The following is a 25,876-nucleotide window of genomic DNA, read 5'->3' as shown; positions in this document are numbered from 1 at the left end:
TTTATACATTAATTATCCTTGTAAAACCCAATTAAATACGTTAATTACATAATTATTAATGGGTAAATGAATGGAATTAGGGTTATAAAAAAGGGATTCACTTGCTTTTTCTGTGGGAAATCAAAACTAGACTTTTTTTGGTATGAAAATCAGCTGTTCTACAAACATTTTTAGTTTTTTTAAGTACATATTTCTCCAGCTGACCACTCTTAAATGATCAACACTGGAAATAAGTAGCTGACAACATGCTGTAAGATGACTAAAAATCCCTGTTTAGAAGCTAAACCTTCTTTTGCAGCTCGTGGTTCACTGAACATTTCAAACGGAGCACTGACGATCACAGGACTGACTCCAGACGACAGCGGCAGCTACACAGTAGAGATCAACAACAAAGTCACCAGCAAGACTCAACTCCTGGTTATCTGTAAGTGGAGGAATTGTGTATGAAATTTGTCTTAGTTTATCAAAACGGCCCTAAATTCAAAGGAAATGTCTTTTTGTTTTGTTTTCTATCAGCTCCTGTCTCTAAACCCACCGTCTCCAAAAGGTGTGAACCTGAGATGACCTACTGTGTCCTCACCTGTAATGGCAACACCACAGGCGCTGAACCAGTCACCTACTGGTGGACGTCAGGTAACATACTGTAAATAAACAAAGTGAACTCTGTTAAAAAATCTCAACATTCGGCATATGAGCTTTCAGTTAATATTGTTTTTCTCTCAATTTCTAGAAAGACAAGGAGCCGTGGTTCAGCTGTGCGTTTGAAAACCCAGTCAGCTTCAACAGCAGTGAAAAAGTCTCCAACCCCTTCAAGGAAAGTGAGTTATCGCACCAACAAATATCTGCTGTAACACATTAAATGTATTAATGCATCTTACTGTTTTTCTAAACATGATAATGTACTCAGTGCCCTCATAGGAGTTACAAAACATGTTCTAACAGCATTAAATGACTAAATGACGAGCTTTAAGTTTATTATTTTTCTGTATTGGGTCACCTCAGAGTGCATTATCAAAGATGGGATCAGATAACGACATTAGAATACAATACAGTGTCCTTGTAAACAATTTGTTGTTTTAATTATTTATTCTTTCATTTTTTTGTAGGTGATCAAACAAGGATGTACATCTCAATACCAGTATTTGGAGCGTTTCTGGTTGTGTGCATCATCTTAATATACAAATGCAAAAAAGGTAAGAAGTCACAAAATATTGTATTTATTTTGATGCACTAAATAAACTGTATTTTGGTCTGATAAAAATCAAATCTTTGACTTGAATTTACATTCTTTATATGTCTTTAGGTGTGGTATATTAATATTTCTGTAAATTTGACTGATAATGTTAATCTAGTTGTGCATCATACATATTCAAGTTCTTTCAAGAGTGTGATTCTACCAACAATATTAGTCCTGATGATGTATTTTCATGCTAAGAGACAGGAAGTTTCTATCCTCATGCAAACATCCACAACCACAACTACACCTAACAAAAAATGAAAGAAGATAATTACAGAAAGAGAAATTAATAACAATATACATTATATTAAACATACATTATACTATGCAGTTATAGGAGTGGAGTTAAGGTCCAACCTTGAACTGCAACGTCCCACCACAAATATTCACAACATGGTGTGTTTGAGCTCATGATGTTCAAACAGTCTGTTTACTGGCAAATAAACCCAAATTATGAAACAAAACATGATTAATGAATAATTCCAGTGAGTTAACACACACTTATTCATCTTCTATACAGGACAAGCTGATGAAAAGACACGGCAAGGTAAGAACATTTTCACATTGGTCACCTATTTGTCTTTAATTATTTTATTATTATCTAACATGACAATATTTTAAATAATGTTCTGTTTTCATGCATCCAGCACTTAAAAGTAATTAATATCGAAACTTTTACAAGCAAAAACCAGTGTTTCAAATGCATTCAATGTGCTTTTTAAAATAAATTGCTGAATTTGTTCATTTGTAGCTTTTTTTTTTTTTTTTTTACGAATTTATCAGTTTAATCAGTTATAACAGTTATATAACTGTTTACATAGCAGGTTAATTGTAGAGATGTGGAGATGTAGCAAATACATTCAGATGACGTTGGAGATGAATCTTCGGTTTAACCAAATTATATGAACCACTTCATTTAAAGTGAACATTATTTACAAATGACTAGAAATTCCACTGTGTGACAGATAAATATTTTTATTTATAAAGCAGAGCAGGGGAATGACAGACACATTTTTACACATACATAGCAGTTCCACAGTCAAAGTATAAGTCAGTAACAATATAACAAGATAGATCATGTAACTAATGATACCATTAAATAAATAAAATTTGACAAAACATAACAGTTTTTTCCAGAAGAGAAGCTGTTTTTGTGCTTTTTCTATTTTGGAGATCACTAAGGGATGCATAAAAGTCAATAAATAAAATCAATTGAAAAAAAGTCTCAAATTGGACACATTTCTTAGTTCTTGATTTAGTAATGTGATGTTTTCCTCACAGACAAATGAAGTTTTACAGTCATCAATCATACTGCTGTTAGTTTTAACAGATGAAATTAAAACATGTATTCTGACAAATAGATTTATTTGCAACTAAATACTGACAAAGACATATCTGACCAACATTTGTTTGAATAGCAGCAGTTAAAAAACTTCTAATATGGATTCACTGTGTGATAGATGCATCATGGTTGTGACAATTCTTTATTTATTTCACAGAGAGGGAAGTATTGCTTCCAATACAAGACACATCCACCCAGGACCAAACATCTGTTGTGACCCAAGATACCCACAATGGAACTGGTGAGTGAAACATGGTCATACTGACCCAGTAAGACCCAGATCATGATCAACTGGAACTTTTCTTGAATCATTTTGTGTGGGTGAAAAAATTGTTACCACTTTAACTGTTTTATCAGCAGCGTGTGACAGATGCATTGTGACTGTGACAGTTCTTTTAACTTTTTAACATTTTAACAGAGATCGCACTGTGTCACAGGTGTATTGTAGTCATGACAATTGTTTTATCATTTGACAGAGAGGTCAACAACAAGTCCAGATGTTCCTGAAACATCCACCCAGGACCAGGAAAATGCTGTGTCCCAAGATACCAGTAAAGAAACTGGTAAGTGAAATGTTTTAATATCCAACAGGTTTGATGGCCAAAGCCATGACAGTTGGATTTCACCCGTTGAAAGCACCAATTATATTCCCCACAGTAACTGCATTTACATTCTTTCTGTACTTAAGCACCATTTTGAGGTACTTTAACTTCACTTTTGAGTGTTTCCATTTTTATTTTTCATCTCCATTTCAGAGGGAAGTATTATACTTTTTACTCCACTACATTTATCCGACAGCTACAGTTACTTGGTACCTTGTAGATTCCAATTTTACATACAAAACTGTGATCATCATATAAATTATTTGTTTTAAGTAAATTAGTTGAAACAAGCAGAACTTTGATCCAGAGCAGTAAAATTTTAACACTCGCAGGGGCCATTTTTCTGCATAACAAGTACCTTTACTTTTGATACTTTAAGTATATTTTTCTGCTAACATGTTTGTACTTTTACTTAAGTAAAATTTTGACCACAAACATTTATTGATTGGACTAATGGAGCACTTTTAAAGTGTGATATTAGTATGACTACTAAAACAGAAGATAACTGAGACTTTCTTCAACTTGCTTCATGATGTATTCACTTGGCTCGACTGTAAATCCTCCTAGACTGTAAAACTAATACATTTATCTTGAACTATTTTGATAATTTATAAATGAGAGATTGCACTTTGTGACAGGTGTATTGTAGTCATGACAATTCTTTTATCATTTGACAGAGAGGTCAACAACAAGTCCAGATGTCCCTGAAACATCCACCCAGGACCAGGAAACTGCTGAGTCACCAGATCCCAGCAATGAAACTGGTGAGAGAAATATTATTGTACCCAGTCAGAATGATGCCAAAATTTACAGCAGCAACAGCAGTAAACTAAATTTCTTTCTTTTATCATTTTACAGAGAAGTCAGCAATGATTCCTGATGACCTGGATACACGCTGCTGATGGATGAACAGACAGCAGATCCAGAAGATGAGGCCCAAAGCTGAAGTACTTTGGGTTTGTTTTTACTAAAAAAAAACCTGCAGGATTATACCAAACAACAGATTTGTTGTCTGTCAGGACAGAAGTTCAGGGTTTCATCACTGAATGTAACTGCTTTGGGCTGATCCTTCCCAACAGATGTGACTACAAACAGTGTTAAATGCCAACAGCTGTGAGCAGGACTGTGTGAAATACCTGCAGCCAGGTGGAGGTTTATGGTTGTGCATCTCTAAATTAATTTAAGCTTGCGGTGGTGACATTTGGATCTGTTTTGTTATCTTTTTCATGAACCCTGATTCAGTCAATATCCACTATTTCTTTTTCTTATTTCATTTTTGAGTGACTCTAACTTAGATTTAAGTCTAAAAAAGAAAAGAAGAAACTTAAGTTATTTTGTGATGCCTTTGAACTCATAATATCAATACCAACATGAGCATTTGGTGGCACAAGAGTAGAGAAGTACACTTGACTATGCAGGATGTGTTAAAGCAGCAAAACAGTTTACAAATGGAAACTCATATCGTCATGTGTTACAACCTCACCATTTTATCAGATATAATTTATTCTTTGATCAATTCTTACTTGAAAAGGCTGATATTTTTATACTTAATGTATTTTTCATACTTCCAAGTGAACTTCTTAAGAAAGCTTAGAGTGACAAGAATCATCTAACCTTCACCAGAGCCAGTACATATCCAGCTTATGAGGGTCAGATGATTACTGGCTTCCTACAGAGATTTAATGAGGGAAACAGGAAGTTCTGAGGTCTGAGGAACATTTTTAAACTGCTAACATGCCAAAGAGAAGAAACAAGTTGTTGATTGTGGAGGTAAAAATGGACTCAGCAGGATGTGTTGAGTCCCTGGAAGAGAACAGTTTTATTCCTATTATGTATGTAAAATGTCTCTTACATGTTGCTGCTGCTGCTGCTGATGATGATGATGATGATGACGATGATGATGTCAGCACTTGTGTTTTGTTTCTCTTTATGAAGTGTCTGTCTTTGCTTTCTGTGACCCCCCAGGCCTTGCTATTCTTTATCTGCCCACCAGAGGTCCCCACACAGTCACACACTTTGTGGATCATAGTGTATTGTTTCTATGAACTGCTGCACCTTTTCCTTTGAAATCTGCTCTATTTGCACTTTTTAGTTTTAATCGCCTGACCTGATTCCACTTCCCTGTTTTAGACGTGACAATCACTGTGAACCATCATCACTATTATCTTCCATATGTGGAGAGTTTAGTATGTGAATGGTTTTACAAAGCTAAATCCAAATACTAGATACAGTTTTGAGGTACTTTGAGGTACTCCACTACACTCTAGAGACAAATATTGTACGTTTTACTCCACTACAATTTAGTTATTAGTTATGTTGCACTTTCAGATTATGAAACCTGCAGTGCAGAAATTTCACATATAAATGAATGTCTGTTACATTCAAGCCCTTGTCAAATGAGTTTACATAATGTTGATCATCCCCAGATAAATCTCTGTATTTCACAGTATACAGAGGTCTTAAATCTCATGTCGGGCACAACATACCCGCGCTGGCTGTTAATTGTGTGGCTCTTCTAGACTTTCCGAATGTTGTAGGACCAAATGGATCAAATCCTGATAGTGTAAGGAGTGATTTCATGGGAGTTGTGTTATCTGTTTTATAGCTGCTACAGTAGGTTGCAGCCAGTGGTGTACTGGCATACTGGAATAAATTGCGGCGAGTTGGTGGACCATCAAATCACATCAGTTTTTACTGGCCCTCTCTGTGGGTCATTCAGGGTGTGCATGAAATCGTGCTGCATACCTGTGTCAGGCAATCACAGCCGAGCGTCCTCCTTTACTCTCACAGAAGGGGGTGGCAAAAGTCCCACACTCAGCTTTAATACAAAATAGAATCACGTAATCAAATGATGATATCCTTTCATAGATTAAGCTTCCCAACATATATAGGTATATAAAGTAACAGCTTCAACAGTAGTTTAACTTTTGGTACTTTTGTATAATAATATAATAAATACTTGATGTATGAAAATTTGAATGCAGGACTTTTGCTTGTAACCAAGTATTTCTACACTGTGGTATTGCTACTTTAACTGAGTAAAAGATCTAAATACTTCTTCCACCACTGGGAGAGGCTGAGAAGCTAAAAGGCCGGTCACTGGTCTGTAGTGGGAGGAGGAGAGGGAGATTAGGTGGCAGCTCGATGTGAGGCTGCACATTTTCTTTGTGTTTTCTTTTGCTTCTGATTTTCCTGACGTTCATTTTTCTTTGTTCCATTAATATTTTTGTCCATAAACACAGTGGTTTGAGATGAGCTGTTGCTCAAATAGCCTAAAGTCTGATCTTACAATATGACAAAAGTGACACCACACCTACAGTATAGATGCTCCACGGTTCTTTGTCACAGCGTCACTCAATACACTGTCACATAACAGCACGGCTGTGTTTCAGAGCCTTTTTCTCACTTAAAGGTCATCGTCTGCAGCTGTTGTATCTGTTTGCACTGTTAAAACACTTTCTGTGTATTAGCTGGTTAGAACAGTGGATCTGTTAGTTCAGGTTCAGCCAATAATAACTCTGTAAATAGTCAAAATAAGATGTGTGACAGAGTAGTGCACTATATTGACTGCTGAGTAATTTCTCACTATTGTAAAGTCTTAACTGGAAAAGTTTCCTCATACACTAAATAGACTAAATAGTATTTGGCCAATATGTTTGTGTGGGTTCATTTCATTTATCCAGGTAGAGTTGAAGACATTTTGCTGCTCATCTGAGACATTTCATCTGTTCATCACAACTTTAAAATTTGACTTTGTGGCCTAAAATGACATTTGTCTGAGAACTTGTGTCTTTAAACTCTATGTGCACTGTTATCGTTAACTACTTGATAAAACTGAACAGCACTGGAAACTGGTTATTATGTTTTAAAAGGGAGCAAGAGACAGAATCGGTGTCTCATTTAGTTTGAAATAATGTAATTTACTGCTGGTTTGTTCTCCAGCAGTAGTGTTGGTTTTAAGAAAGAGATTTATTGAGGTGATATTGTGCTTGCAAGGTGCATACAGTATTTTAGACCTGTTTCATTATTTCTGTGTGAACTATAAATGTTGTCCTGTGTGCTCTGTAATGTGCATTTAATGTATATTTGGAGTTGAAGGGTTACATACAAAATGTATCAAGAGCTGGACCAACAACAGGATTTCTTTTATGCTACATGACTCTGCTTTTCTTTATCTCACTAAATTTTCTTATTTAAATTATGATTATTTAAGCTGCCAAAGTAATTTAATTGTTCTTAGAATTAGATTTAAGTTTATTTCTTAAAAGATTATATAGCACATGAGTAGGCGGGTTTTAAGATTTAATTGGATAGTGGATGTGTGATGAAATGAAAAGTAATTAAAATAAATGAATGAATGTAAAGGATGCACAAATGATTTGCTCATTCTGAATGTACAGTATTTATGCTAAAATGCTGACCGCTGAATTTAGTGCTTTATTTTTTGAGCAATATCAAAATATAATGTATATTTGCATGTTTTTTTTTTAGATTGTAAATAAATTGCTACCTATTTTGCAAACCCAGTCTTCCTTATGCCTTCTTATGCTACCTTGCACCTCACCTTACAACACAGAGACTCTTGGCTTCTTATATTTTACATCCTGGTGTAGATCTGCTGTTAATTTATCTCATGTGGCTGTAAACATATCCAGCTGACTGTCTCCAGAGTGGTTCAGGTAGCTTAAGCGAGATGTTTGTGACCTTTTTTGGAAACTCGCTTTCCTGCCATGGAGGTGGAATAGTTTATTTTAGGAAACACAGAGCCCTCTATTCCTTTCTTTGCAGGTGAGAGGGAGGGCACAACTCTCGTATTGTGTGTTCATACAAAAATGACAGGTGTTTGCGACTCATTTAAAAGGTTGAAACATAAGTGTCACCTTCGAAATGACTCTTCCTGAGCCCTGACAGCTGACAGCAACGGTGAAGATGGATGGAATTTAAATTTGATGTGTGTGTGTGTGTGTGTGTGTGTGTGCCCTGAAAACATAGCCGGTGGCGGGGAAAATGACAGAGCGGCGGTGGTGAAATCACAGTGAAAAAGTGGGACTCACCTTTACGTGTGTGGACAGGATTGACACTGAAATGAGGAGCGGGGGGATCCAGACTACCACAGGGAGAGATGTGCTGAAGGGATTTTTCTATTCAGTCAGTAAGGTTCACCACTTGGGGAGGGCATGTTCTGACAAACCCCATCACATTCTGCCTACTGAGCTATGAATAACAGAGAAGCCTTGTGCTTTTTCAGTACAGTATAAATAAATCTCAAAGTTTGTCTTCATGCAAAGAGATTGTGCAGCTTTTTATAAAGAAAAAAGTGGATTTGTGGATTTAAAAACATGCATCAGAAAGAGAAAAGTTTATGAGATCTTTGTGTGTGTGCATGAGTGTGTTTTGTGAGCATCTGTCATCATGAGAAGCCTTTCTCTCTTCGAGGAATGCAGTTTTTAGTCCTCACCATAGACAGGTGCCACACTGCGGCCAACATGTCTGAACAGAGATGCAGTCAAACTTTTATTAGACTGAGCCGAAAATGTAGATTTTCTGACGGATACTGTTGTAAGAGGTTAGATTTGTCATGTGGTAAAGCCTTTATTGTTCCATGTAGTCAAAAATCTCCACACAGATATTCAGCTTTCACCACAAGGTCCATTTAGCAGCTGTTCTGGAGCTTTCAGTCATATAACATGCTCTTCATTAGCAGGAATTATATTTTTCTGAGCATTTTTAATGACTTCTCGTCCATGTTGGTTTAAAGGCGGATGTTCAGAGTTCATTCTTGACCTTGGAAACAGCAGATCAGTCTCACCACAAGGTCACTTAAGTAGCTGTTCTGGAGATTTCAAACACATCACATGATCTTCATCAACAGGCAGAGCTTTCAGAAACTCAGAACAGCTACAAGAATCAACTTTGAGACTCGTATTTAACTTTGATCAACTTTAAAGTCTGATGTGTGACAATGTGATCAAAAGAGTGAGAAAAGTGTGTTTGTAAGACAATAAAAACCTTTTTTTAAACTGTTCTCGGTCTAAATGTGAGTGAAATCTTGTTTCCACTTTCCTCTTTTCTCTCAAAATGTAAAAATCAAACCTACAGGAGATAATGTTTTGGAGTGATGACTTTTTTTTGTGATATACTATATTTTTATTGTTACTCTCCATTCCATCAAACAGTAGGTACTACAAACAATGCAGTCCACATATTACATCGTTCCCCACCCCAGGCTACAAAAAACAGCACAAGTTCAATTGCACACAATAAACTAAAATTACGCCTTTACAAAAAGTCAATTTAACAGTATTTCTTATGACAAAACATCTACTCTTTATTGCATTTTGCATTTTCCAAAGACAAGCAAAAACATGACCAAAAATCATGTAAAGTTTGTCCACAATTTTTGTTTTCCAATGACAACCTCTGTGAGGGAAGAGACTGAGATATTTGATGAAGAAGTAAATGAGAAGTTGGAGCAGTCTTGTCTTTCCAACACAACAAAACACAAGGAACGCTGGCTGTTAATTGACTGGGAGAGCATTAATGAACTACACTTTTTCCATTTTTAAACTTTCAGAGTCTCCTTTAATTTCAGCTACACGTTATACTGTTTGGGCTACAATTGTCTGAATACATCAGGTGCGTGATGTTTGGCTGATTAGACCTTCACTCAGGAAGGTTTGTGCTGGTGCAGATCAGCTTGGCTCTATTAGCATCTTTCAGTTAAAGTGAGCACAATCAAACAGTTTTCTGTAGTTCTGTCGCCACTTACACATTAGATAGTCGTTTTAACCCTTACATACTGTTCAGGGTCAAATCTGACCAATTTTTACATTTGAGAGCAGTAAAAACATCTTAAACACTTTTCTTTTAGCCTTGAATTTGATGTCTTCTCTTAATGTGACCCAAAATATACAAAAATGGAAACATTTGAACTTTTCCTGCAGTGTTTGTAGTGTTTGATCCATATTTATAAAAAAATAATACTGTTGTATTTTTCATATTTAATAAAATTCGTTGAAATCATTTTGTTCTCCTGTTTTATGTAACATACGACCATTTATAGTGTGATTGTTAATGTTTTATCTCGGTAAAAAAAAAGCATAAACACAAAAAAAATACACTCTGCTCTCTGAAAGTTTCATTAAGAATTAATCCTCTATTTATCTGTGACTGACGAGGTATTCATGAATGATATGTGGTTCAGAAATCTGGTATAGAAACCAATTATGAAGGGATACTGTGAAGACTCAGAATATGAACAGTATTTGAGGGTTCAAAGCCTTCTGGAGCCTGAGGGGAAGGTTTGCAAAGGTTCAACCTTCATAAATCAGTTGACTTGTGAGGCCTGAAGGCTGTAAACTGACTGATGGCAGATGTGTCAAGTTAGCAGATAACAGGATGTAATAAAGGTGGCTTCTTTCAAAATAAAGTAAACTTTTGTCACCAGGAATACTGGAAATAATATTTGTATCCATTTTATTTATTATGGATAGAAATTGGTAGTTTTGTTGTTCCTTTAGAGAGTTTGTATTAATATTAGTGGCAATATTAAAATGGATGCAACAGCCCTTTTTAGAAATCAAGTTAACTGAATTTTAAGTTTATTTGTGTTTCTTGCAGTGAATTCAAATGTCACACTCCCATAAAATGCATCGGAAAAGTTTTAAATTGTATTATGTGTGTGATTTTAGCGGAAGAAAAGATCAATATTGAGTATTTTAGTACCCAATATATCCATTTGGACTTTAATACTGAAGATGATGTTGATTAGTGAAGCTTTTCCGTTGAAAACCACATGCAGGAAGTTTTTGTGTGATTGTTCCGGCTTGACAGCGCTCACTGTGGCTCACTGCTGTGCGTAAAGGTGCACACTCAACCTCCACAGGTAGACAAGACGTCGGCGAAACTTCCCTCGCAGTGATTTATATTTCTTCCAGAAGCTGCTGAAATTGTCTCCTGGAGATGAGCACGACTCCTCCTCCGAGCTTCTGAAAGGATTGTATTTATTTTCTTTTCTACAAAGGCATAAATAACAACCACTTCAAGGATGCGTGGACGCGGCAGGTGGTCGACGTTGAGCTCGCAGACCTGCATCATCCTCCTGTTGATGGTCACACAGATAAAATCACAGCGAAGAGGTAAATGGATGCTGCATGTTTTGACTTTTTTCCTTCAGAGAAATGATAATTTTGTATATTTAAATATCTGTATTTAATCAGTAACGTGTTTTAAAGAACATAACAGGAAATGGCAACAAAATTATTCTAGAAAAGTGGTGATACAGTCAGAAAATACTGTTGTGAAAATGCTCTAAAATGCAGTACAACCGCAGAAATTTTGCTGCCTTTATGACTCACTTAACAGCAGATCTGACCAAACTTTGATTTACATTTTAAATTGCTTCCATTATCATCCACTTCTGCTGATTTTCTGTGAGTAATGAGCTGGCAAGGTGCTGACATATGATCTCAAAGCTTGGTTTTTCAGACTGGAATGAGGTTTGCGGTTGATGTGAATGTCTGGACTTGTCTATTGGGAAATGATGAACAGCTCATAGCATCTCCTCCACTGTCTACTGTACTTCAATGTCAGATTTAGCCTATGTTTGGTTTTTGCAAAAGTGGATTTAAAACAGCATTCAACAAATCCTGTACTGTTCTCACACAGGGGAAACATAAATGTGCTTTTTAATTACAAAATATTGAGCGTATTTGTTGTATTTCCAGTTTTTTCTGCAGTTTTACGGCAGCCGAGCTTCAAGTTTCCTCACTGAAACCTTTCGCTTTTGTGCCATTGTGTTCATGAATGTGTGCTGGTGTTGTGTTACAATCTTCTTCAATCTCACGTTACAATCTTTAGGAATAATATTTAGGTTTAGAGTTAAGATTAGATGTAGGTGTGAGGGTTAAGATTCCTTGCAAGAGTGAGTCAGGGTGTTTTAGCACTGTACAAGACTATTGTGTGTTTTACTGTCTGTGTGTGTGTGTGTGTGTGTGTGTGTGTGTGTGTGTGTGTGTGTGTGTGTGTGTCTGGAGGGTGGTGATTTGCGGTTTGCTCAGATTTTCCCCTCTTCAGGGCTCGGAGGAAACAGACACACTTCACCTCCATCACCTAATTTTACCTGGCTGCTAATCTCCTGGATGCACACACACACACACACACACACACACACACACACTGCACAAAACACACACACACACACTCTGCACAAAACACACAAGCCTTAAGCTGACATTCAGGCATGCACACACAATCATGTACAGACACAGTAAATGCAGAAACTCCGTCACACACTTCATGCAAGAATTCAGGCTTGTGCATTGTGCGTATAATCGATGAAAAATCTGCTTAAAAACGTTTAAAACAGTTTAATAATGTTTTTAAAAATCAGCTTTCAGAAATGCAACTTGTCCAGTAAACATGACATATACAGGAAATTGCATTTTGAGTCAGAGGCGTCACTCAGGACTAGAAAACCTCTGTCAGTGTGTCTCTGTCTTCTTCAGCTACATGAATCACAATAATTTATCACTGATTTTATTCCATTCTCACTAAGAGCACTAAATGACTAATTAGAATACAGCTATCTCATAAATACAGCTGACATGCAGATCAATAAATCATTTCACCACCGCTGCAGTAACTTACTGTAATTTCCTATCAAACTACTGATGTACTGAGTTTCTGTTGTCTGTCTATAAATTGTGGTTTACTATTTTATGCTTTTAAGCATACAAACATTTATGTTCAGTCATTACAGTAAAGTGATTAAAATTAGAGCTGCAATGATTACTCAGATAATCAGTTAGTTAATCACTAACTATTTTAATAATCGATTAATCGCTTTGAGTCTTTTTCTTTTTTTTTTTTTTTTTTTACAAGAAATGCCCAAATTCTCAAGTTCCAGCTTCTTAAAAGTGAATATTTTCTGTTTTCTTTTGTCTTCTGTGACAGTAAACTGAATATCTTTGGCTTGTGGACGGTTAGTTGGGACAAAATTAAAACATCTTCTCTGATGTTTTGTAGACCAAATGACTAGTTGATTAATTGAGAAAATAACTTTAACATATCTTGTGTAAAAGCACTAACTTTGTGATGCTCTGATAAACTTTGATGCAGTTTTTTGATTTGATTTTAAACCCAAATTTATTTATTTCAGAATTTAATTAAAGGATAAACCCCTTGAGATGCACCATCTCATTTTCGAGGGAGTCCACAGGCACAAAATATAAAAGTCACAGCATTCAAACAAAACAAGATACATTATAATTAATAATAATAATAAATGAAACAATACAATGACACAAAATAATCAACATAGTAACATCAACGCAGACTTATTAGTATAGCATTCTGTGTTTGAGCCAAAAAGATGAACTAAAACAATTGTACAATACTGTAAATGCAGCAGGTTTGAAAGGTATTCTGGGAAATGTAGGAATGCAGTAATTGGAGGAGAGGAGGATGAAGCAAGTTGAGGGAAAGTGAGTCCACCAAATAAGGAAACTGCACAACTCCTGTTTAACAATGAGCATCATAAACTGATGATTTACTGTCTGACAGTGTGTGAGGATCGACGTCTCCTCAAAGCAAATCTCCAGAATTTACATTGAACTGATATAACGCCTCGCAGATTTACTGTGGTTGTGTTTACGTTTCATATAAGCACTTTTAGAAAGTATGCTGTAACACAAGCAGCAGATGTTTCCCCTGGGTGGCCAAACAGTCCCGTTTCCATGATATATGATCCTATATTTTATCAAAGCAGACAACAAATGGGGCAACTATAGCACGTGTACCGTGTCGTACAAAATGAGAAGCTGTACATATAAGTGGGTGGTGTACATTCAGGATGCAAAGGGAATATAATACAGGGATAATTATGTTTATTTCTCATGATTTTACAGTTTTTTCCTGGATGTACAGATGGTTCAGCCTGCCTGAACATGAGGCCGATTTAATGCAAGCAGACATTTAACCTTATAGCCTGCTTCAATATGGAAAATTCCCTTGTGTATACGTATACTTAGAGTACTTTTAAATTAAGTAATATATTCGTAGCACCTCATTTGCCATCTTATGCAGAAAGTAACATACTTAGAAATTAAGTTTTTTGCAGATTTCTCTCAGAAGGCACATGTATGCATTTTTTTCAAGGTGGCGAAAGTTAAGATCAGTGTCTTTGTGTCCCAAAAAGATCATAAATGAAACCAGTTCTGACAAGAGAATGACTGACAACAAATGTGATAATCATTTATCTATTTGATGAAGTCATTTATCAATCAAAAATGTCAAAAGATTAGCATTACAGATTAATTGATAAGAACATAATCATCAGTTGCAGTTTCACAAGTGGGATCAAAGTTAAATCATTATTTTATTTGATCAATTGAGGACAGAGAGACATTTATTTACATAAAAACAAAACATATTATCACTTAAGGTTAGTGTGGTGACTTGGAATGTAATCTATGAAAAGACATCCCACTGTGGTTTCTTCTCAAGTCAACCACTAATTACGGTGTAAACCTGAACGCTGTAGTTAAGCTATGATGAAGACTCGCTGTTTGGGTTTAGCAGGATATAATGGCCTTTTAAGTTCCTAAACCACTTAATCTGCAAAATATCTTTGTTTTGACTTGTGTTCAAATGAATTAAATCCACTTTTCTTGTACTCTCAAGTCCACAGAAGGCAGGGAAAACGTTGAATGAAAATTTATATTTTTTCCTTGTTTTGACTCATCTTATCTTGATTTATCTAGATCTATATTTGACTTATCTTGTTGTTTAACTTATCTTGACGTATTACATTGTTAGTCATCTTGACTTATCTTATGGTGACTTATCTTGACTATCTATCTTGACTTTCTATTTGAATAATGAGAGAAACTATAAAATAAAAATACACGTGATTTTTGCCCTTACATACTGTAAAAAAACAGGTACATCAGCTCTATAAGGTGACCTGAGCCAGATGGACTCCTTTCCTGCGTAACTCGTTAAGATAAAAAGGTTCTTAATTGTAAGTCTAGAGCAGTATGATTGGGTGAAATGAATAGGGACTGGACGCTGGACACTTCTGTCACCACCAAAGCATCAAAAAGCTTTTTACTGGACAGGAAGTAGGCGGCGGCTTAGTTTGTTCACAGCCCTGTTGTTATTGTTGTTAAGGTTGATTTCAGTGCCACTCTTGTTTGGACTCCACTTGTATTTTTATACTTTTTGCTGAACAGCTGCTTTCTAACTCTGTCATTTCATACAGTAGCAAACACAAATATGGACCAATTGATATCCTGTAACAGACCAAGACCCAATTTCTTGTCATATTACTACAAAACTGTATCTGTCACATTACCTCTAAACTATAAAGACACCTACTTTATTCAATTTTGGGCAGTTTTTGGTTTCCTTGTATAGTAAAAATACTTAAAGTTGGGTTCTTGGGTTTTGTTTTATTGACATTGTCCTAATATATTACACACTACAAATCACTGGGTTCAACTTTCACCCAGTTTGGATCAATAAAGCACCAACACAATACTGGGTTGATGTTACCAAGAAAGCCAAGGGGTTGTTTAGACCCAGTTTTAGTGTTATTTTTTATGAACTAAAGCTTGTAATAATCTCCTCTACTCTTTTTAAACTTATATGCCCTGGTTTGTTATTGATTGTTAATAGCTTGTGTATCTTTTGAACATCATATTCACATTGTTTTGTACAAGAAACAATACATTTTTTGTCAGACACAAAACTATAAATCTTATACTTTATTTACATTGTTGTCCCTGCGGTTTTCACAGCCTCCATGTCTCTCTAAAGAAATATTACCATTTCTATATAACCAAAAACTGAAAAATTTAATCACAAAAAACAAACAAATGAAGACAAACACATTATTTTAAAGAAGCAGACAAAGTTTCAAGTTAGGATTATTTCATTACTGTTAGAATAAGGGTTTAGTTTGACTTTATAAACTTTAAAATAAGAAAAAAGAGCAGAGTCCATATGGTCCAGCAGTTTTAATACATATTATACACAGATATTCTTTGTTGTGTCATGTAAGATATCATAAAGGTATGTATTTCCTGAAAGAACTAAATGTGTACTCTATACAGCAGAGAATAAAGTGTTGTACCTTCAGGTTAAATAAATAGCAGTGTGCTTTCCACAAACTTGGCTTCGTAAAACAAACTCACGGCACTCCTCTTTACTCCTCTTTATGTTTTTCGTAGCCTCGAGGACTTTTCTCCACCGTGGTTAACTCCCATTTTATCTTTAACAGCTGCTTTCAACCTGTGTGTTTTTCCCATTCAGCAGTTCTACCTCAGCCAAGCCCCATTCAGACTGATTAGACCTACAGACAGTAACAAATGAAACATCAAAGCCCTTTACAGAGTATGTAAATAATGATGCCTTCCCATAGAGGACTTTAAAGGCTCCATAAAGGCAGCTGTGGGTGTTTTCTACCTGCTGCCAGCTAAGATGACAGTCAAACAGCGGTATGATCTCATGCTCAGCGGTGAGAGGATGTTTTGCTCTCCATCTTCCATCTTTTTATGCGTCCTATCTGATCTGCCATCTAAACTGGCCAGTCAGACAGGAGGTGCTTTCTGTTACTGGGGAATGTTTTGTTTTCCAGCTGCAGAGCAGGTTGATAATGGTGGCTGTGGTTTGCTGCTCACACCTGCTCAGCTCTTTAAGATCCAATCAGCATTTATCCACAAATAGCATGTTGACCTTTTGGCTTAATTTTTGCTTCATTTCTAAATGTATGAACTGAAATGAGACTTCTGGAGCTTAGACTTGATCATTCTGGTCACTACAACATTGCAGTTTAAACAAGATTTTTAATCTACCTCCTCCCTCTTTTTACGCCCATGTAATCCTTAAAACACAAACCTGCAAGATTTTTCTTTTTCCTGATAATGGTGATGACTCGTTTTGCTAAAAGCGAACAATAATTGGGCAGATTTGCTCTCAATATTGACACTGGCCCAGCCCACCGTCATCATAAAGACACTGTTGTTGTTCTTTTTCAGTCTAATGTAGACTGTGGCTTCATGTCTGTTGTACTGTCTTAATTTTAATCCCAACAACAGTTATCACAAAATATAAAACAAGCAGTTCTTCCTGCAGAAAGATTGATTCACTCAGAAAAGCAACTCTACGCTGAGACTAGAGTTGAGGTTTCATTGTTTTGATCCATAATGAAGAAAATGAATACTAACAGTGCACATATGGAAAAAATTGGTGTTTACTGTATCTGTACACCTTGATTAAAAAGTATGGCATGTCTAAGAGGTAGGTGGTGTTTTGCAATTATAATAATAACAATAAACTTTATTTATATCACACCTTTCCCAAAGGTGTTACAAAGTGCTTCACAAAAAGAAATACAATAAAACAATAATAATGAAATATAAATAGACAGATTTAGCAAACCTTATCCCAGCAGGTAAGTCATTCCAGAGTTTGGGGACCTGGAATACAAAAGCCTGATCACCTTTAGTCACCAGTCCGGCTCTAGGAACTACGATTGGCCGATCTAAGAGGGCGCCCAGGCTCATGAGGGGTTAGTAGATCTTTGATATAATTAGGGGACTGGTCATGTGAAATCTTGAAGATCAACAATAAAATTTTAAAAATCAATGAGAAGATGAATGCAGGGAGGCCAAAATTGGAGTTATATGATCTGGTTTTCTTGAGCTGATGATAATCCGAGCAGCAGTATTTTGAACCAGTTGAATTACAGAAATCTAGATGAGAGAATATAAAGGCATGAACAACCCTGTGTAAATCCTAAGAAGGATGAGAAGGATCTAATTATTGAAGTTGAAAGAAACATGACTGGACAACCACTTCTACTCCTCACTTCTTTCTTGTAGCTGCTGCTTAATTACTCACAGTCAATTATCTGCAGTTTAAAAAATCTGATAACGATATATCAGAAGATCACAAGATCAGTGATATTTTTTTTAAAATAAACATAAACATTTTTGATAAGAATCGTTGAATGTAAATTAATCACTGTATCTAAACAAGCTTGAACATATGTTGTATTTAACTATACATATACCCTATATACACATACTTTTACACCGATATGTCTGTTATTAGCTAATATCGACCAATTTATCAGTCGGGCTCTATTAGTTAGCTGCAGTTATTGTTTTTTTCATTATTTTCTTCACACTTTTTAAAAAGCTAAAAATGCCAAATCCCATAATGACCAGTATTAAATTAAATTAAATTTATTAGTTTTACAACAAAGTACTCACCTGGCCATGACTTTTACAGTGAGATCAATAGAATATTTGGCGGCAAAAACAAACAAATCTTTCAAAGTCCTTTTGATGAAAAACTATCCATGCAAACCTGGATATGTGACGTTTGAGGGCAGGTCGGTTACTTTTTAATTGAGTAATTTTCTGCAAAGGTACATAAAAATACATAAAGTGTACCCTAAAGCATTAAAGGATACTTTTAATGTTGTTGCTAATTAAATACATTTAAAACCACTTAAAACTTTGCCAACTGCTTGATGTAACAGCACAGGTTTGTGCAGGCTGAAGGACTGATTGTTGACAAGGAGATAAACTTAAGTCAAAGAGTCAGCCTGAAGGTGATTTCATATAAAAGGGTCCTCTGTGCACTTGAATGCACAAGCACAGGCCCTGATACCTCTCGCTGTGCCCTCAGAAACAGAGCTTTTTTGTTCAGTCGAGACATTAATCAATAGCTTTATTTACTGGCTCACTAATTTCCAGCTACCATAAAAAAGTTTACTGGCTGTGAAGCTGCTTTATAGTGAAACCTCCTTCCATCGCTGCATCCAAGACTTGAGTCTGAACTGCCCTCAACCCGAGCCAGAGGCGACTCTCACGGAGATCCATTGTCATCTTTTCCATTTGGGCAACAATGTGTTTTGTATGGCACATCACATCAGCCTGGAAAAAGCATGAGGAGAGAGTGACATAAGGAGGAAGCGCTTTTAATCATTTCCACCATGGTGGCCAAACACTCTGTGCCCATATCGTCCTGAGGGGCTGGCCAGCTGCCAAGACGGAGGCCATGAACCTCTCAAGACAGATTCACGCTGCTATTAATCAGTCAAGAAGTGGCACGGACAAAGAAGAAGCCCAGAGGCCGGTCCTCACATTGCTGTTGATCAGAGTTTCACTGACATGCAGATTTACTGTGCAGAGATTAATGACCGAATTCCACATGTGCATGAAGTTAGTTGTTTGTCGCCTCTACAAACCAGTAAAATTAGGGAAATAAGAGAAGCTGGTGAGACTGAAACAGCCTTATGCATCTCATGATATTTGTCTTGATGTGTATGATGAGCATCATTTAGCAAATTTTAGGCTTTATGAGGAGAAGAAACATCCAACTTTTCAAGGAATAATAGACAAACTGGGATTTCCATAGTTTTGGCCATCGCAGCAAGCAAATCGTACAGTCAGGTTGTAAACAAATCACAAATATAATCGTATTATTTAATGATTTATTTTCATTTTTACTGCTTAGCTGGAAGCGAAAACACATTTTCAACTCCACAATATTTAGCACCTTGTCCAGTAAATTGCTCGTGGCAGTGACGTGTGACATCATGCATCTCATTCTTTACCTTTAAGCGCAGGTGCATTGGGGAATGTGGGAGGTCAAGCATCAGAAATATTCAAGAGCTGCGAGGCTTCGAGGTCACGGCACCTACAAATAACACAAGTCGGGGAGAAAGAGTGCGCAGATGAAGTCACAGGTGTTTTTGGTGCGTTTTTTCATTTGTTCTACACTCATGAAGCAGCAACTATTGAATAGTTTCAATTCACACAAACTGCAACTACAACAGCTTGAGGCTGAAGCCAATGTGGTAGAACCTTAAAGTGCAATGCCACTGAAAATTGACTCCTCTAGAAACATTAATTAATTCAGCTGTTTCTTTCAAGTCATTATGGCTTCAATCGCTAAATTCAGGACCTCTAATAAGTGTACTGGTGGTCATTTTGGGAATTATTGCTCCGTTAAGAAGATTTGAAGATGTATAGGAGCTTTGATGTCTGCTGTGTGGGCGTTGATTGACGGCGTTGATTGACAGCTGTGACTGTTGGCTGAGTCAGACTATTGTCGCAATATTTTGGAAAGTGTGATGTTACTTGATTATGATACCTGCCCATAATTTAGCTAAAGTAGCTAAATTTAGTCCAAGTGTTGCCATTAAGCTAGCGTTTGCTTTGTTCCAAGGTAGCGGGGCGTGTTACCGCACTCCTTATTTGGCTGATCCTACCTCCATCTTTCATCATTCAAGGACTAGTGTGTAGGATTTAGTGGCATCTAGTGGTGAGGTTGCAGATTACAACCAACTAAATACCCTTCTCTCTGCTCTTAAAGGTCAAAGTTTTCAGCTTTTAAGCTTTGGTCCATTACATCCTGCTGGTGGAGACGTGTTCATAGCAGAATTTTAATTTACCAGATCTGTTAAATCTGCAGCATCTTCCTTAAAATGGAAGGGAAGGGTTAAAAATTGGGCCTAATGCAGCTTTAATTTCTTTGTTGACGTCATGTTTTTGATAAAAGTTGAGCCGTTGTTCACTGATACAGTAGCTGCTCTGGATCAGGCTCTGTCGTTTGGGTCAGAGAGTGCACAGTTTGCCCTTTTATGACTCACTGTGAGTATTAGTTATGTGCATGCCCTCGAGTACAATATCTGGGCTGCAGGAATTTAAAACCTGCAGCGCTGAGGCCTCAAGTTACGACGCCTTTGCAGTCGATTTGAATGTCACTTTCGTTCAAGCTCATGCTGCAAAAATGTACCTCCTGACAGGTGAGAGCAGCAGAAGACAAAACAGGGACGTTTATGTTAATATGAAGGATCCAGTTTGTTAAATCCACCATTTAAGCTCCACAATTGCTTTTAATTGTCTTCTGTCAGTCACTTTGTTAGAGGAGGCATCAGTGTTCATCTTCTCTCTCTGGAACATAACTTTACTTTTCTTTACTGCTCTGCTTTCCAACAAATCTCCTCATTCAGCAATTGGGATTCTCCAGACAAGGCGTCGACTGTCTTGTCTTTGTTGCTTAATGAATCATGCATTCAGGCTCGATAAGGAGCAACCACGAACTGTCTCACACCCTCTTGTCTGAAAAATGCCCCGCTTTTGTCTGTGCCAAAAGCCCACTTCGACATACCACAGGGGAGGAGGAGGGTGTTGATTTCTGCTGAGTGTCTGCCAAGATGCCCCATGGGGAACTTTCTTTTTTTTTTTCATTGCTTTGAAGAATTTGAGTTATTTGATGAACTGGAAAACACAGCAGGCATATATAAAAATCAGCGAGGAGTGTCAGTGATTTACTGCCTTTGCCGTGATGATGTTAAGATTTATAGGTTTGTAATAGGGTGAGAAATGAACCATGTCGCACCCATTTTAACACATTTACTAATATGGTTTACAGTAGAGAGGCTCTCCTCCTTATTTTATCCCTTAGTTGATCCTTAAAGATTACTCAAGACCAGTGATTCCCAACCTGGGGTTTGCAAGATGATTAGTGGAATAACAAAGAAGAAAAGCTAAATTCTGCAACATAAATTTTAATTATTTTTTGGATTTTGATCTAATTTTTTCTTGTGGGTTTGTTCAAGACCAATCACGACCAAATTTAGAGGTAAAAACTCTTGTTTTAGAGATTTCTGACGCAGTTTATGAGGGTTTTTTAAATAGACACTTTGAGAGGTCACAAGTGAAAAAGGACTGGGAACCAGTGTTATAGACTTCAGACAAGAGGTGGCAGCATTTCATCTGTCTTTTTTCTGGGCATCAACACAGCATTGAAAACCTCTTGTATACACTGTCAGCTTTGCAGGGCCAAGAAATACTTTGTACAATACAGTAGCTCAATCAAAAGTGCACTTTTTAGCTTGTAAAGTACATTTTTGGAGGTAATTGTTAGTTCTTTATTGAGAGCATAAACACACTGACCAACACTGGATGTTGAAGGTTCAGATACTTTATAACCCTCAGCCTCCTTGTGATCACAAATCAACAAACCAACACATAGTACTAAATGATTTATAAGTGTAATGTTGTTGTTATTATAAATGAGATGAACTGTCAACTCAGGATAATCTGTAAAGCTGATATGTTTGGAGGCTTGCCAAACAAAAGGGGAAACGAAGCAGAGAGAAATACGTTTAAGATAAAACTTGGATTAAAGTGCTGATGGAAACAAACAAAAAAGAACTTAGATAATCTGTGAACTGTGATCATAAGAAGTAGAGTGAAGCCAGAAGAGATGATCGGAAATGAGATAAAAGAAAAAAAAAAAACTCTGGAGGGAAATTGGATCCTTGCACATCAAACTGCTGCTTGCTGATGGTGGAAATACTAAAAAGGTGTCAAGTTTAAGATACAGTACTACTGTTCAAATGCTTTTTCCTGCAAAAATAAAGGGAAATGAGACAATAGATTGTTATGAGCTCAAAATAGACATTTCAATATCTTCTATTTATACTTTCTTTCCTTTGTTTACCACAGAAAACTAAAGATAAACACAGAAACTTGTACTGGAGTAGGTCTGACCCCTGCAGCCTCTACACTGCTGCCATCTGCTGGTTAAGAGACGCACATTGTTCCCCAAACCTTGGCCACAAAGTTAGAAGCCTACTATAGTATGCTTACATATAGTGTATAGATAGTAATATCATTGCATGCTTAAGATTTACCTTGATTTGAACTGAGGGGACGATAAGATATATTTTTGAGCGTGTTTGTATGTAACAGAGAGAGAAAGAGTGAGTGTTTTAAGTTGCAGCTGTGCTTAATTAACAGTGGAGACTCTAAAAAATCTCCCTGACCTCAACTATTCACAATGGCAAATATATTTCTCCAGAGCTGGAAGACTGTCAGGAGACTAATGAGTGCAAAAACACAAACAGAAAGAAAAATGTTTGTACATCGTCCTGCATTTCTGTTTTGAGAGTTTTGAGTAAGATTTTTTACTGCTGTTTATTAAATCTCCATATTTGGGATTGAGCTTCTGAAGAAGAGTTCATACCTGTCAGCAGCACATACTCAGACAGTGATCTGTTAAATATACATATTTACAACTGCTGCACAAAGACAGAAACTGCACGTTAACTCTTTTTCAATTTCCTTATTTGCCTCATTGAACTTTCCTCACTATTGAGACATCAAAGCCTCCCACACTGTTTTCCACATCTTCCATCATTTATCTAATAAATATAAAGACCTTTAGGATACTGGGAACAAATGTGTGTGTGTGTGTGTGTGTGTGTATCCCTGTTGGAGTTTCTCAGACCCAGCAGACAGGACAGCTTCATTGTCTCTCTGTCTCTGTTTAATTGGTATATCATGTTTCTGTCTCACCATACTTGTTTCCCAGAGGAATATCCCACGAGTTCACACGCTCACATGTATATTCTTTAACTATGAAACACACATGGTCTTGTGTTGACAACTGTGTGTGTGTGTGTGTGTAGGAGAGTGTAGTTGTAGATGGCATTGAAATGCTCAATGGTTAGACTGTGAGACAGTTTTCTGGTAGGTTTTCATCAGTGTTATTGCTTGAAAGCCACAAATTGAGGACAACATGGGGTCCAAAACGTAAAATATTTGGCAAATGTTATGTCCTGAAGTGATCAGAGGCATGATATTTGGAACAATCCTCAAAAAAAAAAAGCAAAACTAAACAATCACTTAAATTGTGTTAATTTCAGAATTATGATCTCCTGAAAGAAGAAAATCCACATTTTTCCAGCAAATTATATATATATATATATATATATATATATATATATATATTTGCATTTAAAGAACTTCCCAAGTTGAAATTGCATTTAAAGAACTTCCCAAGTTGAAATTTTAGCCCAAGATGGCTAGTTCAACATTTTGTGAAATACGCTGATTTGCTTTCTTGAACAGTTAGATAAGAAGATTTATACCACTCTTGTGTTTTTACAGTACATATGAAGGTAAAGCCAGCAACTGGTTAGCTTTAGCTTAGCACAAAGACTTGAAACAGGGGGAAACAGCTAGCCTGGCTCAAAGTCATCCTAGCAGCCGTCAAAATCTGACAAATCAACACATTTTATCATCTCATCTATCGCTCTGCAAGAAAGCAAACGAGAATACCCAAATTGTCAAACTATTACTCTACAGGGGACATCTCATGCTTTTTGTGATTTTCTGTAATTCTTTATACTATTATGATGTTGGATGTCTATGATTGCCCAAAGTAGAGGTTTTCAGGAAGTAATCAATTTCAAACGTAGCAGAAAACATCTTGAGGGCTACCTCCCTAAATAAAATCAGCATGTTCAGTCCACGCACACTTTGGGGGGTTTCCTGAAAGGCATTCTGGGAAATCGCTAACTGAGGTAGACACACAGTAGATGAAGCAGGATGGGAGAAAGTGAAAACATGCAATAAAAGTCACAAACTGATGATATCAAACAGTATAAAAGCATCTGAGAGAGGAAATGTATTCTTAAAGCGGCTCCCCTCTGGAGCTTCAATGTACAGCTGTAAATGCTGGAATGTACCGTGTATAGCTGCATGCATATGTATGTGTTAAGATGCATAATAATTCAAATGGAAAGCACCAGGTGCCTTCATAAACTCACATTCACCAAGTCACTGAACCGTGATGCTGTGGTGTGTTTACTTACCCTGCTCGTGGCCCTGTGCAGGTCAGAGCAGCTGACAGCTGATAGTGATGAAAAGTGTTGGAAACACAGAGGGGAGGGGTAACGTATGTGGGAGACTCTGCAGGGCATTTATGTTGATATATTGGTTAGTTTGTTGACCATGAATGTGGTAGCTGGGTTCATTTTGTCTCAAGCAATATCTGAGGAAAAAGTCCTACCTACGTTTTAATATTCAAAGTTTAGAGATATGAAAAAAAAACAACGAAATTTCTGATGTTTCTTAAACGTGTGCCTGCTATTGTGGTAGCAGCACGTAAGCGGACACAACTTCCTCTGTTGTCTTTTAAAAGAAGATCTACTTGACACAGTTTCGTTCTAATGTAGTGGTGGAAAGAAAGGAAATCTAATGGCAGGATCAGCTTTGGCAAAAATAGAAAAAAAAAAACTGCACAGGAAGTCTAACGTTCCCCCCAAACAGTCTCTGTAATTGCTTTTGGTAATTACTACAAGACTGAGACATGTGAGCTTTTGTTTGATGCATGTTTGCTAGTGCTGTCGCTTCACTTTTTACCTAAAAATAGTCTGATTTTTTTTTTTTAAGGAGCAGACACATATTCCACCCAGATTTTGTCTGTTTTTAGTTTTGTCCAGAAAGTTGTTGTTGTCCTGCAAGATTACTGTTCTTCATTCAGTGTGTTTGTTTTTTCACTATAGTTTGCAGTAACTCTGTCCTCTTGTGATGAAAGCAGCTCAGACACTGCTTCTGGAGCATAAATCTGTTTGCGCTGCAAATTGTATACTTGAAATCCAATTTACATCTGAATATTTGTGCTTTTTTCCTATTTTTACTTGTTTGTTCCAATTTGAAAATGCAGTAATTGATTTTCTGGCCACTTCGGGGAAGCAGAAACAAGCCATAAAAACAACACTGACATATTATCTTCTTTTAAGTCAATATGGCAAACATTAACATTCATTTGGAGTTGTGTTTCAGACTGTATGACTAATGTAACTCCAATACTCACTTTTTT

General features: G+C 36.6%; 2 protein-coding genes and 1 long non-coding RNA gene across 4 annotated transcripts in view; 2 read left to right on the top strand and 1 right to left on the bottom strand.

Annotated features, from left to right (window-relative positions):
• Positions 1–4,290, top strand: part of LOC122976553 (titin-like) — a 326,074-nt gene extending 321,784 nt beyond the window's left edge. The window contains exons 118-121 of one of the 2 annotated variants that reach the window (XM_044345108.1): positions 2,737–2,820; positions 3,056–3,142; positions 3,859–3,945; positions 4,040–4,290. In XM_044345108.1, the coding sequence (XP_044201043.1) occupies positions 2,737–2,820; positions 3,056–3,142; positions 3,859–3,945; positions 4,040–4,083 (302 nt within the window). In that variant the 3' untranslated portion in view covers positions 4,084–4,290. The remainder of the gene's footprint in view (positions 1–2,736; positions 2,821–3,055; positions 3,143–3,858; positions 3,946–4,039) is intronic. The other variant, XM_044345109.1, reaches the window with a different exon arrangement.
• LOC122976575 lies at positions 569–24,477 on the bottom strand. The gene is made up of 5 exons (XR_006400974.1): positions 24,467–24,477; positions 20,539–20,544; positions 8,074–8,078; positions 5,034–5,039; positions 569–641 (listed from the first exon to the last, which is right to left on the bottom strand). It is a non-coding gene; the product is annotated as an uncharacterized LOC122976575 (long non-coding RNA).
• Positions 11,032–25,876, top strand: part of LOC122976555 (collagen alpha-1(XVIII) chain-like) — a 53,490-nt gene continuing 38,645 nt past the window's right edge. The window contains exon 1 of the mRNA XM_044345119.1: positions 11,032–11,319. Coding sequence (XP_044201054.1) covers positions 11,229–11,319 — 91 coding nt within the window. The 5' untranslated portion in view covers positions 11,032–11,228. The remainder of the gene's footprint in view (positions 11,320–25,876) is intronic.

This window comes from Thunnus albacares, chromosome 24 (assembly GCF_914725855.1).
Source record: "Thunnus albacares chromosome 24, fThuAlb1.1, whole genome shotgun sequence".
Taxonomy (NCBI): Eukaryota; Metazoa; Chordata; class Actinopteri; order Scombriformes; family Scombridae; genus Thunnus; species Thunnus albacares.
Note: the sequence above shows the minus strand (reverse complement) of the source record. Positions and strands in the feature narration are given on the sequence as shown.